Raw genomic sequence first — 14,453 nt, 5'->3', positions numbered from 1 at the left:
GCACCCACTGTGTGAGGGGTGAAGGGGCTCTGCCGGAGTTCACGGGGCTGTGCTCTCATCTCCCCAGCCTTGTCTTCAACTCCCTTTTCCTCGCCGACCTTGAACCACGCCTTTTCCTGCAACAACCCCAGCACCCTTCCTCGTGGATCCCAGCCCATGAGTCCCCGAACTACGATGGGGCGGAGGAGGCAGCGAAGAAGGGAACACAAAAGCTCGTGTAAGCCGTGGTCTCTTCCCTCCTCTTCGGGCTGCCTGTATGTCTGAGAGTGAGCCTTGCCAAAGGGTGTATGTGGGGGCGAGGGGAGGTATTTTTGGGCAGAGCCCCAGCTGTATGCGTGGGAATGTCAAATAACATGAGTGAAGCACCAGGCTGTCATGGGTGGTTGGGCAGGTTGTACACCGCACAAGAGCACCACTGAGGGGTGCTAGCTACCTTGTACACTTTTTCTCTTGTATTCTTATTATGAAAAATTCCTAGGACTTGGTGCTAAAGTATCTTGAGGAAAGGGTGTCTTTTCAGATTTGCATGAAGATTTCACATTTTTAGCCATTCAGTCCCGATTCATTCGCCAATAAAGCCTCAGTGCTGCGTTGCGATGTCCTCACCACCTCGCTGCCATTTGTTAATTTCCCCAAGACAAAGACACAGGCCTGAGGCTCTAGCTGTCCAGAATGTAATAATTTCCAGTCTTACTTCTCTGCTTATTTGTTATTCAAAATTTTCCTTTTGAAATGAAGGTATTTACATATTAAGAAAAGTAAATAGATAGAAGACAAATAGTGGTGAATGAGGAGGCAGGAGGCATGTGGAAGCAACAGACACAATAATGCCTAGAATGTTGAAACCCATCTTGGGAAGAGTCTTTCCTTTGTTGATGCAGAAAGGGTCCTCAGCCTCGTGCCACATGAGCTGCAGAGGCCTCCAGGAAGGACAGAAGATCAAACTGGGCCATTTGAGATAGAACCAGGTGAAGGAAGAGAGGAGTACAGGTCACCTGGTGTCTGAAAGAAGCTAAATATGGTTCCATGCTTCCTGGCAGCCAAGGGGAAATGGGAAACAGATTTCAGAATCAGATGAGAGATAAAATATACCTCGACTAACCATCTTTCCTGGCCACCAAAGCTGAGAATGTGTAGATGAAAAGATGCAGAAATGCTGTTCATAGGTGGGGGATGTGGAGACTGGAGGCTCTTACGACTCCTCTACCTGTCTCCTTCCTAGGACGGGTAACTAACGAAGCACTATCATTATTGCTATTGATAATAATTCATTAATTAACTCAACAAAAAAATTTGACCTCTATGTACCATTTTTATCACTGGGGATATAGTAGTGAAAGTGAAAAAATGGGCCGGGTGTGGTGGCTCATGCCTGTAATCCCCACACTGTGGGAGGCTGAGCAGGCAGATCACTTGAGGCCAGGAGTTCAAGACCAGCCTGGTAAACGTGGCGAAACTCTGTCTCTATCAAAAATGCAACAAATTAGCCGGATATGGTGGTGCATGTCTGTAATTCCAGCTACTCTGGGGGTCAGAGAATTGCTGGAACCCCGGAGGCGGAGGTTGCAGTGAGCCGAGATCGTGCTACTGCACTCCACCCTGGACGACAGAGTGAGACCTGCTCTCAAAATAAATAAATAAACAAATGAATTAATAAATATAAAAACACAATATACCTAAAAACATAATATATTACACATTTTGTAATGTATAATATAAAATATAATTTCCTAAGATAATATGACAATAATATAATTACTAATAAAATGAAATACTAAGCCAGGCGCGGTGGCTCAAGCCTGTAATCCCAGCACTTTGGGAGGCCGAGGCGGGTGGATCACGAGGTCAAGAGATCGAGACCATCCTGGTCAACATGGTGAAACCCCGTCTCTACTAATACAAAAAATTAGCTGGGCATGGTGGCGCATGCCTGTAATCCCAGCTACTCAGGAGGCTGAGGCAGGAGAATTGCCTGAACCCAGGAGGCGGAGGTTGCCGTGAGCCGCGATCGCGCCATTGCACTCCAGCCTGGGTAACAAGAGAGAAACTCCGTCTCAAAAAAAAAAAAAAAAAAAAGAAATACTAAATAAATTTTTGTTTAATAGGTAATAAATCACCTCCAAGATTCATATTAATGATGCAAATGTATTTCATGTATGGAATGTAAAACAATATTTATTAAAGAACGTTATGTATCAAATAGTTAAACACAGAGTTGCCATATCACCCAGCAATTCCACTCCTAGGTATATGCCCAAGAGAAATGAAAACATATGTCATCTCCACCTGCAAACGTGTATATAAATGTTCATAGTAGCATTATTTACTGTAGCCAAATGGTGGAAGGAACCCAGGATCCACCAATGGATGAATGGATAAACAATGTGGTGTATCCATACAAAGGAATATTACTCAGCCACAAAAAGGAATGGAATTCTGATACATGCTACAACATGGACAAACTTGAAAACAATATACCAAGTAAAAGCAGCCAGTCGCAAAGGCCACATATTGCATGATTCTGTTTAAATAAAGTGCCCAGAACAGGCACATCCAGAGATGAAAGTAGATTCATGGTTGCCTAGGGCTGAGGGACAGGGGAAGATCTACAGCGATGGCCGAAGGGAACAGGGTTTTTGTTTTTTTTTTTGAGATGGAGCCTCACTGTGTTGCCCAGTCTGGAGTGCAGTGGTATGACCTCAGCTCACTGCAAACTCCACCTCCCAGGTTCAAGCGATTCTCCTGCCTCAGCCTCCTAAGTTGCTGGGATTACAGGCACCTACCACCATGCCCAGCTAATGTTCTGTATTTTTAGTAGAGATGGGGTTTTGCCATCTTGGCCAGGCTGGTCTCGAACTCCTGACCTTGTGATCCACCCGCCTTGGCCTCCTAAAGTGCTGGGATTACAGGCATGAGCCACCGCACCTGGCCAGGAACAGGGTTTCTTTTGGAGGTGATGAAATGTTCTAAAATGCATTGTGGTGATGTTTGTATAACCATGAATACACTAAAAACCATTGAATTGTACCCTTTAAATAGGTGACTACGGTGGTACGTAAATTATAGCTCAATAAAGCTCTTACCAAAAAGCAGAGTGACGTAATATAATAAACACTACAGTAGATCACAGCACAAAATATAATAAAATAACACTGCCCCCCCTCAGTTCCAGGCACTGTCTTCCCTAGTCCTTGCCTCACCCCACGAGGTGGGAATCATGGTCCCATTGTTCAGATGAGGAAGCCGAGGCTCAGAGTGGGCTGTGATCTGCCTGCCCCAGATCGAGTCAGGGCTCCCACTTCCCTGTGCTCTGGCTCCAGTGCCTTGGGCCCCAGGATGGGCAGGCTTGGGCAGGAAGACTTCGGTGGGGCAGCCTACCTGAATGCTGGCCCACTTGTCCCACAGTGTCGCTGGCCTCCAGCACGGTGGGGCCAGGTGGGCAGATTGTGCACACAGAGACCACGGAGGTCGTGCTCTGCGGAGACCCCCTCAGCGGCTTCGGCCTCCAGCTCCAGGGCGGCATCTTCGCCACTGAGACCCTGTCCTCCCCACCCCTTGTGTGCTTCATCGAGTCCGACAGCCCGGCTGAGAGGTGAGCCTGCTGCCCCCTCCATACTGAGCCTGCCACCCCCCAAATGGGAGAAACTGAGTCACAGCCTCAAGCCCTAGCTTCACAAGGGTGTCTCGCTTAACCATCGCATCAGCCCCAGCACCAGCCCCATTTTACAGACGAGGAAACTGAGGCTCAGAGAAGCTGACCCACTTGCCCAGGATTACACAGCTCACTCATGGAATCCCAGGACTTGAACCCCTGTCTGCCTGAAGTCAGAGTCCACTGTATATACATCTCGTAAGGCTCATGGCATCATCCCCATTGGACAGACAGAGAAACTGAGGCCCAGCAAGGTCCAGCCCTTAGCCAGATTCCTGAGGATACACAGGTGGGCCAGGGCGGAGCTAAGAGTCACCCCAGGCCAGGAGGTGCGGCCCAGGTTCAGTTCTGCCCTGCACCGAGTTCTTGTCTCCCCACGGACCTGTCACGGAGCCTCTTCTCTCTGCTGGGCCCCCTGCATTCAGGTGTGGGCTGCTGCAGGTGGGGGACCGAGTCCTGTCCATCAATGGCATCGCCACTGAGGATGGGACTATGGAGGAAGCCAACCAGCTCCTGCGGGATGCCGCACTGGCCCACAAGGTCGTGTTGGAGGTGGAGTTCGATGTGGCAGGTGAGTGAGTGGCCTGAGCTCCCTCCTCGTATTTCAGGGCACTGCACCCCTCCTCTCTTTATCTTGCCTTGCCTGTGCAAATGCTCCGCCCATCCTCCTCTGTGCCCATGGCCCTTCTCCCAGGGTCTTTGCAGCTTATGGTGGGAAGGGAGGCCTGGTGAGGGAGGGAGAAGTTTCTACACCAGGTGACTTTTGCAGTGGGGCAGGACCAAGTGGGGATGGGGAGGGGGAGCTGAAAATACTCCAGGCTCCTTCTCAGTATGTCTTAGGCAAAGAACCTCGAAGAATAGCTTGGGTCAGAATTCTGGTTCTGTGATCTCACACTATGCGGCTTTGGACAGGGCACTCCCTCCACCCTGTTTCCCCACCTGTAAATAGTGGATAGGATCTTTTCACTATAGGGGTGATATTCGGGTTAGGTGAGACATATGCCCCAAGAGAAATGAAAACATGAAAATACGCAGCCATGGCCTGGCACATAGTAGGTGCTTAGGAAACATTTGCTAGATTCACACTGGGTTGTTTGGCTGTGGGGAGCTCCCTTCCCGCCCACCACACCAGCTCTCAGGCCTGAGGCGGTTCCAGTCCTGACTCTGCTCTGACTAGAGCAGGTCAGTTGTTTTGAGCAAATCTGTCAGCTCACCCTGCCTCAGTTTCCTCCTCTGTCGGGAGGAAGCAGCAGGATGGGATTAGGACTGTGACTTTTGGGGTCCCTCCCAGCACAGCCAGAATGGGCATGGAGCCAGGGTTCACTGAGACTCCTCATCTGGGTCCTCACGTCGGTCTATGTCCATCTCCTCACAGAGTCCGTCATCCCGAGCAGTGGCACCTTCCACGTGAAGCTGCCCAAGAAGCGTGGGGTGGAGCTGGGCATCACCATCAGCTGTGAGTCTTCTCCCGCTGCCGCCTGCCCCAGGGAGCGAGCAAGCTCATCCGCTGGGGAAAAAGAGCGTGCCCAGCTCGGACCAGCATTTCCATGGCATGACACCCTGCACAGCCTGGGGGAAAGGCTTAGGGGTGTGGGGAGACTGGCTTCCGTAGGACCCAGCTGCGTGTTCTCTCTCAGGCAAGACCCCAGCTTCCCGAAGCCTCAGTTTCCCGTTCTGCACAATGGAAGTCCCCTAGCCTCACGGGTCTCCCAGGAGCTGGTGAGATGCCCATGGCGAGAGAGCTTTGGAAGTGACAAACATGCAGGCTGGGTTTGGTTTTCTGCCTACTTCTGCGTTCCCAGAGCCCAGCAAAGGCCTGGAACACAGTAGGTGCTTAATTCATGTTTGTCAAAGGAATGAAAATGAGGAATGCAGAAGGAAAAAGAAACGCAGAATAGGTGAGGATGGGAAAGGTGAAAGCCCTCCCATGGCTCCCATCTTATTCTGAGTAAAAGCTGAAGGCCTCAGACCCCAGTGAGGCCCTCTGCGCTCTGGTCCCCACGACCTCTGACCTCATGTCCCCACTCTCCCCTCCTCAAGCCCTCCAGCTGCTCCCTGCCGCACCCGCTCCTTCTGCCTCTGGGCCTTTGCATCTGAGACTGTTCCTCTGGCTTCTTCCCTGACTCCTTCAGGTCTTTGCCCAAATGTCACTTGACAAGGCCTTTCCCGACCACCCAACTGAACATTTACCGCCCTCGACACAGGCCTGTCCCTCGGGTTTCTTCGCAGCACACTTTACCAACTTTGAAATGTTGTTGATTGTGGCCGCCGCTGGAGTGCCAGCTCCGGCAGGGCAGGGAGGGATCCCTGTCTGTTTTGTTCACTTCTGTGTCTCCCCCGCCCCGAGCCTGGGTGCTGGCCCTGAACCAGGTGCTGGGGACACAGACACCAAGCGGACGGCCCCCCTCAACAAAGCTCGCAGTTTGCTTGGTGGGTGGGCTGAGCAGGAGGAAGGAAGAGCTGGCATTGGAAGAGCCATGCTAGATCTTGTGCCTGCGTTCTCTGGTTTAATCTCACCAAATTCCCATGAGGTCTACAGTGCCATCCCCATTTTACAGGGGGGAAACTGAGGCACAGGGAGGTGAGCTGATTTGCTCAAGGTCACCCAGCCAGGAAGCAGTGGGACCAGGATGTGAGTAGGACCAGTGGCTCTGAGTCCATGCTTGCCACCCCGCCCTAAGCTGAGGCCACCAAGGTTGATTTCATGGTCTTTTTTCCTCCAGCAGCCAGCAGGAAGCGAGGGGAGCCCCTGATCATCTCTGACATCAAGAAAGGCAGCGTGGCACACAGGTAGGAGCAGCGGCCAACAGCAGTGGGTACAGCACCTACACGCGCCAGGCTCCTTCCACCCCCTCTACCCCCGACTCATGCAGGACGGGAACCCTGGAGCCAGGCGACAAGCTGCTGGCCATCGACAATATCCGCCTGGACAATTGCCCCATGGAGGACGCTGTGCAAATCCTGCGACAGTGTGAGGACCTGGTGAAGCTGAAGATCCGGAAGGATGAGGACAACTCTGGTATGGCCCTCACCTTGCCCTGCCACCTCTAGAGGCCCACCCTTTAACCAGCGGGTTCCCAGCTTGCAATTGAGGGCTCCCTCTGGCCGAGGAAGGGAGGGTGGTGGGTGCTGCCGAAGGCTGGCTGGAATGAACAAATGGAGGAGCGGGCAGCACCACAGACTCCCTACTATCCCCAGCGTCTGGGGCCCTCCAGAGCCTCTACGAGGTGGACAGGAGTTTGAGACACTCCCGTAGCCTCCATGGCCAGCACCAAGCCCAGCAGAGGAGACCCGCCTGGTGTGCTGGGTGTAGCTGGTGGACAGATGAGTGGGTGGGGCGGGGGAGGAGCGAGGCTGCCCTGTGGAGTGGCAGGCTGTGAGTGGATACACAAAGACTGCAGACTCAGGTCCCACTGAGGCCAGACTGTGACATCGGTGAGTAAGAAAAGCTGTGTGGATTGGAGAGGCAAAAGGGACGGGTGAGGACTGCACCAACTACAAAGTGAATTCCTGATTCAAAGGGGCGGTCTCCAGATCACAGCTCCCACCCTGTGAAAGAAGGTTACTGCAGGAAGCAGGTTTCTTTTTTCTTTTTTCTTTTATTTTATTTTATTTATTTATTTATTTATTTTGAGACAGAGTTTCACTCTTGTTACCCAGGCTGGAGTGCAATGGCGTGATCTCGGCTCACTGCAACCTCTGCCTCCTGGGTTCAGGCAATTCTCCTGCCTCAGCCTCCTGAGTAGCTGGGATTACAGGCACACGCCACCATGCTAATTTTTTTTGTATTAGTAGAGACGAGGTTTCACCATGTTGACCAGGATGGTCTCGATCTCTTGACCTCGTGATCCACCCGCCTCGGCCTCCCAAAGTGCTGGGATTACAGGCGTGAGCCACTGCGCACAGCCCTTTTTTCTTTTTTTTAAAGAAAAGTTGGGCCAGGTACAATGGCTCATATCTGTACTCCCCTCACTTTGGGAGGCCAAGGTGGGTGGATCACTTGAGCCCAGGAGTTTGAGACCAGCCTGGGAAACATGGCTAAACCCCATCTCTACAAAAAATACAAAAATTAGCTGGGTCTGGTGGTACATTGCCTATAGTCCCAGACAGTTGGGAGGCTGAGGTGGGAGGATCACTTGAACCCTGGAAGCAGAGGTTACAGCAGTGAACTGAGGTTGAGCCACTGCACTCCAGCCTGGGTGGCAGAGCAAGACTCTGTCACAAAAAGAAAAAAGAAAAAGATGATCAGGGGTTCTGCTCGCTTCCTGCTGGCTGCTGGAGGAAGAGAGGCCATTGCTTCTTCTCATCGGTGTTGTTGTGATTACTGTGGGTGAGGTGTGATTTTTCTTTACTGGTATTTGGGCAGAAGACGGCCTCAGGGTCCCCAGGTTGTGCTACCTGAAGTCAGAGCAGGAGTGACTGGGTGAATGAATGAATGAATGAGTGAGGCCAAGGCTTTGGGGAGCTGGGGGTAACCAGCTCCTTGTCCTGCCCCTTGGGGACCTCCTCCTCATGGGTTCCCCTGTTTGCAGACGAGCTGGAGACCACGGGTGCTGTCAGCTACACGGTGGAGCTGAAGCGTTACGGGGGCCCCCTGGGCATCACCATTTCGGGCACGGAGGAACCTTTTGACCCCATCGTCATCTCAGGCCTCACCAAGCGTGGCCTGGCTGAGAGGTGAGCTGGGGCTTTGTGGGGACACAGGGTGGGCTCGGGGAACCCAGGAAACAAGAGCTGGGGCTTTGGCAAAGCCAAGCAAGATTCTGACCCCTGTGCCAACACTGACACCGTGGGTGACATCAGGCCAGTCACTTCCCCTCTCTGAGACTCGGGTCTGCATTTGTAAAGTGTCAGCCCCTGCCTGCCAGGGCAGAGGACCGCACCCCAGCGGACCTCCTGGGCGCAGGTAGGCATTGGGTCAAGGTGTGTGCATCCTCCTGCTCCCCGCTTACCTGTTTCTGGAAAGTCGGCCCATTTGGAGCGCTCGCTGTGTGCTGAATAGGATGGGGCAGTGCCCGAGTACCCTGGTCCCAGCACTGCCTGTGGCCTTCCTGAGGCACTGGGGGACTGTCCCTGCTGCCCCTAGACTCTGAAACTGTAGCAGCTGAGGGAGCTGTGAGAACAAGGGTGTCCTAGCCCTGCCCCAGGGTGGGGTGAAGGTCAGAGGTGGAACCGGACCCCCAGTGTGGGTGAGACCGAGTCTTCTCCCCACAGCTGGGCAGGGATGAATCCGGCAGGCAAGGAAGCGGTGAGCTCCCAGCACACAGCGCCAAGCTGGCTGTGAAAGGGGAGCATGGCGGGGTGGGGCTGCAGAGGCAAGCGTCCGGTAGGAGGGCTCGGCGCAGGAGGGGCGGCGGCTCGGCGGGTGGGGAGAGAGAATGGGAGGGATTCCGGGACTTGGACCCTGCTCCTGGAGCGCCCCCTGCTGGACTCCGGGCAGACTGCAGAGGTCGGTGTGGGACGTTCTGACCCCAATGTCTTCATCAGCTAGAGCAGGTGCTGGCACCTACTGTGTGTGCCTGTCCCCTCCGTCCTGGATGCTTGGGCTGCACCGACAACCCTCCTGCCTTCGCCGGGCTGATGTAGCTCAGTGCTGTCCAACTGAAATATAATTCGAGCCACAAATTTAATCAGACACTTTCTAGTAGCCACATTTGCAAAGCAAAAGAAATGAAATTCATCTTAAATATATATTTATGGCTGGGTGCGGTGGCTCACACCTGGAATCCTAGCACTTTGGGAGTCCGAGGCGGGTGGATCACGAGGTCAAGAGATCGAGACCATCCTGGTCAACAAGGTGAAACCCCGTCTCTACTAAAAATACAAAAATTAGCTGGGCATGGTGATGCATGCCTGTAGTCCCAGCTACTCAGGAGGCTGAGGCAGGAGAATTGCTTGAACCCAGGAGGCGGAGGTTGCGGTGAGCCGAGATCGCACCATTGCACTCCAGCCTGGGTAACAAGAGCGAAACTCCGTCTCAAAAAAAAAAAAAAAAAAAATATATATATATATATATATATGCACACATATTTATGGCTGGGTGCAGTGGCTCACACCTGGAATCCCAGCACTTTGGGAGGCCGAAGTGGGTGGATCATGAAGTCAGGAGATCGAGACCATCTTGGCCAACATGGTGAAACCTCATCTCTACTAAAAATACAAGTATTAACCGGGTGTGGTGGTGCATGCCTGTAATTCCAGCTATTTGGGAGGCTGAGGTAGGGGAGTCACTTCAATCAGGAGACGGAGGTTGCAGTGAGCCACGATCGCACCACTCTACGCCAGCCTGGGGACAGTGCGAGACTTCGTCTCAAAAAAAAAAGTATATATAAATATTTACTTCAACATATAACCAACATAAAAATGATTACGATCATGTTTTCTAATCTTTTTCATGTTACCCCTTCCGTATCTGGTGTGAATTGTCTGCTTTTAGTACATCTCAATTCGGGCAGTCACATTTCAGGGGCTCAGCAGCCACCTGTGGCTGGTGGCTGCCATACTGGACACCACAGCTCTGGTCCCTTCCCTGAACCCACCATCCCCTGCCTCACTCACTACCCTCATGCAATGCCCAAGCATGACTCTCCTGGGGTGACATCTACAGTCCCAGAGGTTCAAGACCCCTGACCCTAGTCCTCTTCCTCCTTTTCCTCTACCCGGCTCAGGTCCTCTGAACAGCTGCTACAGCTTCTCCCCTGCTCAGCCCTGGCTGCTCCTCAGAGTCACCTTCCTGTCCCACCCCCAACGATACTATTTAATTGGTCAGAGGTGGAGCCCAGGCACCTGCATTTTCAAAAAGCTCCTCAGGTCATTGTAATGGGTGCCCAGGTAGAAACCACTGGGCCAGAGCAGTGCCACTGCCTGGCCTCGTCAGCCCTTCATGCTCTGCTGTGAGGTCTGCTGGGCGCTGGTGATTATGCCCATTCTCCAGGTGGGAAAACTGAGGCCCAGGAAAGGGCGATAGCTACCAAGGGTGTCTGCTGGAGGGAAGTAGGAATCCATTCCATTCATTCACCCTTCAGTTATGATTTGATAATAAAATTAGTATTACCACCCCCATTTTACAGATGAGGAAACTGAAGCTCAAGGGTTTAAGAAACTGGCCCAAGATCACATAGCAAGTATTTGGCAGCTAGTATGTGGGATTCAAACCATTCTCAAAACCTTTGCTGGACACTTGTTCCAGAACCTAATTCTACAGTCAGGTGGGATAATCCCCTCCCAGATTCTACACTTTATATCTCAATTAATGTGATCCAAGATCATACTTTCATGCTTTTGTTTTTGGCAGCTAGGTTTAACTGGGGTCAGCCAGACTTGTGCCTTGTGGCTCTCCTGGGTTCCCTGAGAGCAGACCGTCCCTCTGAGGCCCTGAGTGTCTAACTCCCACTCTCTTCCCTGCATCCACTCCTCAGGACTGGTGCCATCCATGTGGGGGATCGAATTCTGGCCATCAACAGCGTTAGCCTCAAGGGCCGGCCGCTGAGCGAGGCCATCCACCTCCTGCAGGTGGCTGGAGAGACCGTCACACTGAAGATCAAGAAGCAGCTAGACCGTGAGATTTGCTTCATGTCCTGGGGGCCACCCAGCACGTTTAGGAAGGGCAATCCCTCTGTGCCAGGCTTTGCCTGCACACCCTCACAGAGTCCTCACTGCAGCCCTGTGGAGGTGGGCCTCCAACGGCAAAGGAGATAAGACTCAGAGAGGGGAGTGATGAGCCCAAGGCCACATAGCTGGCGCTGGGCAGAATCTGGGTCTGAACCCTGTTCTTCATGACTTCCTGCCTCTTAAGGTGCTCATGTGTGTATGCTTCATGGCCGTAACTCATGCATTCCTCAGTGGCCCCTGAATATGCCCTCATGCCTTGGTAGAACAGCCACCATAGGCAGTGGAAGGGGCCTGAGCTAATCCAGCCTCCACTGGTGCTCACTGTGTGACCTCGGACATGCTGTTCAGTGTCCCTGAGCCTCAGTTTTCCCATCTGTGAAACAGATTTGCTTATTAGTGCCACAGCCATATGTCAGCTCAGAAGGGTTCACTGTCTGTAAGTTTCCAGACCAGGCTGAAATGTACAAACTGAGGCTTGCTAGGAGTGTCTGTGAAGTCCGAAGTGACGCCCCGCTCTCCTCCCAGGCCCCCTCCTACCCCACAAGGCGGGCAGCCACAGTGAGACCAGCGATGCTGATGAGGACCCAGCAGAGGCCCTGAAGGGAGGCATGCCAGCAGCCCGCTTCTCGCCTGCTGTGCCCAGTGTGGACAGTGCTGTGGAGTCTTGGGACAGCTCGACCACCGAGGGTGGCTTTGGGGGCCCAGGTAGCACCTTGGGGCCCTTGGGCAAGTGAGATGCTCTCTCCAGGCCACCCCAGCTGCTGGACCTGTGCGGGACTGTTCCTTGTGCCCGTCCCTTCCTCCTGTGCCCGTCCCTCCCTCCTGTGCCCGTCCCTCCTGTGCGCCTCTCCTGGCATCCTATAGGGGCCCTTCCTGAAGGAAGGCCTGATTTGGCTCCATAAGCCGCTCCTGGGGCCCCTTGCTCCTGGGAGCGTGTACTGCAGCCCTATCTTTTGATTTAGAACCGTGGGCCCCACCCTGGCTGTTTAGCTTTCCCCACTGTGAAGTTACGGACCAAGTTGGTCTTTATTCTACTGTTTCCTTCCTTCCTAGCCCAATGTCTGGCACACAGTAGGTGCTCAACAATGTTCATTCCATCCAGTTGAAAATAGGGCAGCCAAAAGCCCCCTCCCATCCCAGCCTACAAGACCCGATGTGGGGCAGACTTCTGGGGCTCCCTCCCCAGCCAATGCACGTTGAGACCTGGGGTGGCCTCGGGGAGGCGTCTGAGTCTGGTGGCTGGCTGGCTGGCCTCAGTGGCCCAGAGCCACTGGAACTCCCCACGGTCCACCTCAGAGGACTAGTGGAGCCAGGCCTCTCCGGGCCGTGGGTGGCTGCAGCCCGTCCTTGCCTGCCGACACCTGCTGTCCCTGGGCCTCAGCTTCCCTGTCTCCAGCTCTCCGTAAGCATCTCAGCTCACTTCCTAGGGCTGGACCTACAGAGCTCCCAAAGGCAGGAGGTGGAGGGTGGGCCACATGTTCAGCCTCCCTCCCTGGCAGGGTGATGGCCAAGCCCAGGCCGATGGAGTTGGGACAGTCACAGAGCCCCGGGCATTAACTTCTGGATGACCGGGAGCTCCAGGGAGATGCTAGGAGGCAGAGGCCCTCAGAGGGCTGGGTAGACGCAGGCCCAGAGAGGACCAAAGATCTCCGCAAGGTCACCCAGCGCAGCTGGAAATGTGGCAGGCAAGAAAGCAAGGTGAGGTCGCAGAGAACTCAGAGGCCCTCTCTCCACCGCCAGGGTCCTACACGCCACAGACGGCAGCCCGGGGAGTGACCCCGCAGGAGTGGAGGTCCGGCCGGCTGAGGGGCAGCCCCCCACCCACCGAGCCCCGGAGGACGAGCTATACCCCAACCCCCGCTGACGAGAGCTTCCCCGAGGAGGAGGAGGAGGAGGAGGAGGATTGGGAGCCGCCAACGAGGTCTGTGGTGGGAGCACCATGAAGGAGGAGGGAGCCATGGTGACTTGGCTGGGGTGGGCGAGGGTGCCTGTGCCAGAGCGGTGGGAAAATGTAGGATCTTGGTGGGCTCCTGAGGAGGCGCCTCCTGGGAGAGAAGCACTGAGCAGAGCCACCTCAGCCAGACCGAGACAGAGGGAAGGGCAGATTGCTGGAGGGCACGGAGGGACGAAGGTGTGGAGGTGGGAGCAGCCTGCTTTGCCTTTCCCAACTCTGGTCGTCTCCTGTTCTCAGAAGAGCAGCAGCAGACTCAGGACTTGAACCCAGACCCATTTGACTTACCCCAGATGGCCTGATGGCCTTCTTCGAGGGCCCTCAGCTCACCGGCACCATCCCTGGGCTGTGCCGTGTGGCTCTGAGTGGCTCAGCCGCTGGAGAAGGCTCCTGCAGAGAGCAGGCTGTGGAGAAATGCTGTTCCTCATCTGCCCAGGCCACCCTTGCACCGTGGTGCTTTTGATCAGGCGGTCCTTCCGCCTCAGTGCCTTTCCTCTGGTCTCTCTTGGCAAATCCCTACTCATCCTTCAAAACTCAGCCCAAATTCTCCTGCCTCTGGGAAGCTTCCCCGTCTTTCTCAGGCAGAAGGGACTCCTCCCTCCCTTCTGGTACCCACAGCTGCTCCTACAAGTCTCCTGGTGGCCTAACCACCTCATGTCTATCTGGTTAATTACTTAGCTGTCATTTCTACTTGGTGGCACCCCAGCTCCATGCCTGGCCCCTAGTACGTGCTCAGGTATATTTTGCAGATGCATTTCCAGCTCTGTAAGAACAGGGGCCACACCTTATTCTCCTCTATATCCCTGTGCCCAGCAGAAGACTTAGCTCAGGAAATGTTTGTGGAACTGACTTGAATGGTGCAAGTGTCCTTCAGCCTCTGTCTTTTCATCTGTTACATGGATAGGGAAGGAGGCAGCACATCCTTATTCCTAAGCTCCCTCAGAGAGCAAAGCCCATGTGCCCTCATAAAAGAGCAAGTGCTTTGCAAACCACAGCATGCCGTGTAACTGCCGAGGCCTTTGTAATTGGCAAGTGGCTTTGTGAAGTGTGAACATGTGAATTGTTAACTTTCTGAGACTCAGTGTTAGAGCTGATAATGGGTTCATACAACCTGTGATGGGAGTTATGGGTGGTCTCGACCCCTTCCCCAGCACAGATATTTCATCCTCTCCATCCATCTGTGTCTTTGCTGGCTCCAGCTCTGTCCTTGTCACTGTTCCGTGGTGCCATGTGTCTAGG

The 14,453-nt window shown here is 53.8% G+C and overlaps 1 protein-coding gene across 7 annotated transcripts in view; it reads left to right on the top strand.

Annotated features, from left to right (window-relative positions):
• Positions 1 to 14,453, top strand: part of GRIP2 (glutamate receptor interacting protein 2) — a 65,004-nt gene that overhangs the window by 38,491 nt on the left and 12,060 nt on the right. For 6 of the 7 annotated variants that reach the window (XM_064362068.1, XM_064362071.1, XM_064362065.1 and 3 more), the window contains exons 11-20: positions 68 to 217; positions 3,406 to 3,592; positions 4,078 to 4,223; positions 5,028 to 5,108; positions 6,376 to 6,442; positions 6,526 to 6,671; positions 8,185 to 8,329; positions 11,071 to 11,210; positions 11,789 to 11,968; positions 13,004 to 13,184. In XM_064362068.1, coding sequence (XP_064218138.1) covers positions 68 to 217; positions 3,406 to 3,592; positions 4,078 to 4,223; positions 5,028 to 5,108; positions 6,376 to 6,442; positions 6,526 to 6,671; positions 8,185 to 8,329; positions 11,071 to 11,210; positions 11,789 to 11,968; positions 13,004 to 13,184 — 1,423 coding nt within the window. The remainder of the gene's footprint in view (positions 1 to 67; positions 218 to 3,405; positions 3,593 to 4,077; positions 4,224 to 5,027; positions 5,109 to 6,375; positions 6,443 to 6,525; positions 6,672 to 8,184; positions 8,330 to 11,070; positions 11,211 to 11,788; positions 11,969 to 13,003; positions 13,185 to 14,453) is intronic. The other variant, XM_064362066.1, reaches the window with a different exon arrangement.

The sequence above is a fragment of the Aotus nancymaae genome, unplaced genomic scaffold, assembly GCF_030222135.1.
Source record: "Aotus nancymaae isolate 86718 unplaced genomic scaffold, 86718_ANA_hifiasm-v0.15.2.pri h1tg000046l, whole genome shotgun sequence".
NCBI classification, from domain to species: Eukaryota; Metazoa; Chordata; class Mammalia; order Primates; family Aotidae; genus Aotus; species Aotus nancymaae.
Note: the sequence above shows the minus strand (reverse complement) of the source record. Positions and strands in the feature narration are given on the sequence as shown.